This window comes from Sinocyclocheilus anshuiensis, unplaced genomic scaffold, assembly GCF_001515605.1.
Source record: "Sinocyclocheilus anshuiensis isolate Anshui unplaced genomic scaffold, SAMN03320099.WGS_v1.1 scaffold3217, whole genome shotgun sequence".
In the NCBI taxonomy this organism is placed as follows: domain Eukaryota; kingdom Metazoa; phylum Chordata; class Actinopteri; order Cypriniformes; family Cyprinidae; genus Sinocyclocheilus; species Sinocyclocheilus anshuiensis.
Genome location: NW_015555707.1, coordinates 160,286 through 162,363, shown reverse-complemented (window position 1 = coordinate 162,363; position 2,078 = coordinate 160,286). Strand labels below are relative to the sequence as shown.

At 36.1% G+C, this 2,078-nt stretch overlaps 1 protein-coding gene across 2 annotated transcripts in view; it reads right to left on the bottom strand.

Moving 5' to 3' along the window:
• Positions 1-1,116: 1,116 nt before the first annotated feature.
• The window catches only part of LOC107671821 (protein FAM210B-like), a 5,972-nt gene continuing 5,010 nt past the window's right edge, over positions 1,117-2,078 (bottom strand). For both annotated transcript variants that reach the window (XM_016464802.1, XM_016464803.1), the window contains one exon: positions 1,117-1,758. In XM_016464802.1, coding sequence (XP_016320288.1) covers positions 1,542-1,758 — 217 coding nt within the window. In that variant the 3' untranslated portion in view covers positions 1,117-1,541. The remainder of the gene's footprint in view (positions 1,759-2,078) is intronic.

Genomic DNA, 2,078 nt, shown 5'->3' with positions numbered 1-2,078 from the left:
GGAACAGAATAATGATCAAACACTGACACCTGCTGGCGACTGAAGGTGCTGCGAGTCATTAAAGGGTTCAATATGCATAACTTTTTTTTTTTTTTTTTTAGACATATAGGAACAGTTTTTTTCAATGCAACTGTTTTTTTGTTTTTTTTTATAGAAAAAATGTAAAAAAGTTACAGGATTTCATTTTGGGTGAACTGTCCCTCACAGATCACATTTATATTTTTTCTCATACAGTATTGTACATGAGTTTTGTGTGACATTTCATCTCATTTCTGACCACTAGAGAGCGCTGCTGATATACTGAGAGACTGAGAACATGCACAGACTGTTTGTTGTAGTTTGCTTTTACACAATGTGAAGCATTTCCAGAATCCAGAATCCAGAATAAAAAGGGATACTGCTACAAAAACACGTTCTGGATTCTTTTCTGCTCTGCTTTATTTCCCAAAGAACATCTCAAGGAAGTTCTTAATGCACAAATTTATGAAATTATGTGAAAATATGGTTCGTATAAATCAGTAATGTCAATTCAGACTGCGTTTTTCAGATAAAATGTGTTACAAGAAAAAGAAAAAAAAACCTCTGCGAGTAAATATGATTGGGAATATTCCTCAGCTTTTTTTCCCAAGAGCAATTTCAAATCTTACGAGTAAATACAAATTGGCAAAATAGTTACTATTTTAATGCTGCCCTGATTTGCATCTTTGTTAAAGTGACAATTCCATTTCAAATCTTGCTCTTTGATATTATCGTTATTATTATTTAATATAGATTTTATTTTAGTATTCTTTATTTATTTTGTAGGAATAAGTGTGCCATGTGAAATTGATTTGTTCCCGTTTTAAATGTGCAAAATGTGTAATAAAACAGTTCAATCTTGTTTCACTTTTTTCTTCTTTTATGGGAAATGTTTCCTGAAAAAAGCATCTACAGCATGTTGAGTTTATTTGCTATTAAACGGAACAAGTCTAACTATTGAGATATCAAATGAAATGACGATCGTTAGAATTGCATAAATGAATTGTGGCGTATATTGTTATTTTGATATCTTTCTGGAGACCAGAAGAGTCATCAGAATCATCATAAACACGTACAAAAAACAGACCTTACAGGGCATATGTTTTATTATAAAATTAAACAGCCAAATATAACATTGTCTTTACAATATTAAGATTTCCAATAATATTACACAATGAGATTTTCAATATAACTAACAGACAAAATTCAAAATTGTCCTGAAATCTCCTAAAAAAAAAATTTTAATCCCATCTGATAGATAATTCAACTGTCTTGGAATAAAACACACCAACACATTAGTCCTTCATTAACTCTTTCATCCACAATAATCACAGCTGCTAAAATGAATAAATGCCAACAGACTTCATAAGGACTGCAGAGCTTAAAACTAAAGAACAGTCATGAAAGTCCTGATCAGAAAACGCTTGAGGTACTGTCCGCTCCAGAGAAGCACTGCAGGACGTTAGTGTCGTGTTTGGGTAGCTATGAATGAAGCGCTCTAGAGAAGCTTATGAGTGTGTTCCTCACGGGCCGGACGATCCGGTTCTGAAGAGTCCCGTCCTCCGGAGGTGTCTGACGATCAGCGGCACTGACACCAGCGTGATGCTGATCCGCAGCGGAGCGAAGAGCTTGTGCACGGCGTACGCTAACACAAACGTGCTGGTGCCGGCGGCCATCCGCGACTGAACCACCGACTCACTGAAGCCCAGCTTACACAGCAGCGCTGCCATGTCAAACCCGCTGAAAACACACACACACACACACAGGCTTCGAAGATGAGTCGCGTGCACTGCGCATTTGTAAATCACTTCAGATGAAAGCATCTGCTAAATGAATGAATGTAACGCAATGAACCACAACAGGAAGTGCATTAGTGATTTTACCACAGTATGACCAGCAGTGTCGGGGGTAACGCATTACAAGTAACGCGAGTTACGTAATCAGATTACTTTTTCAAGTAACTAGTAAAGTAACGCATTACTTTTTAATTTACAAGAGAATATCCGAGTTACTTTTTCCAATAAGTAACGCAAGTTACTTTTTTTTTTCCAATTTATTGA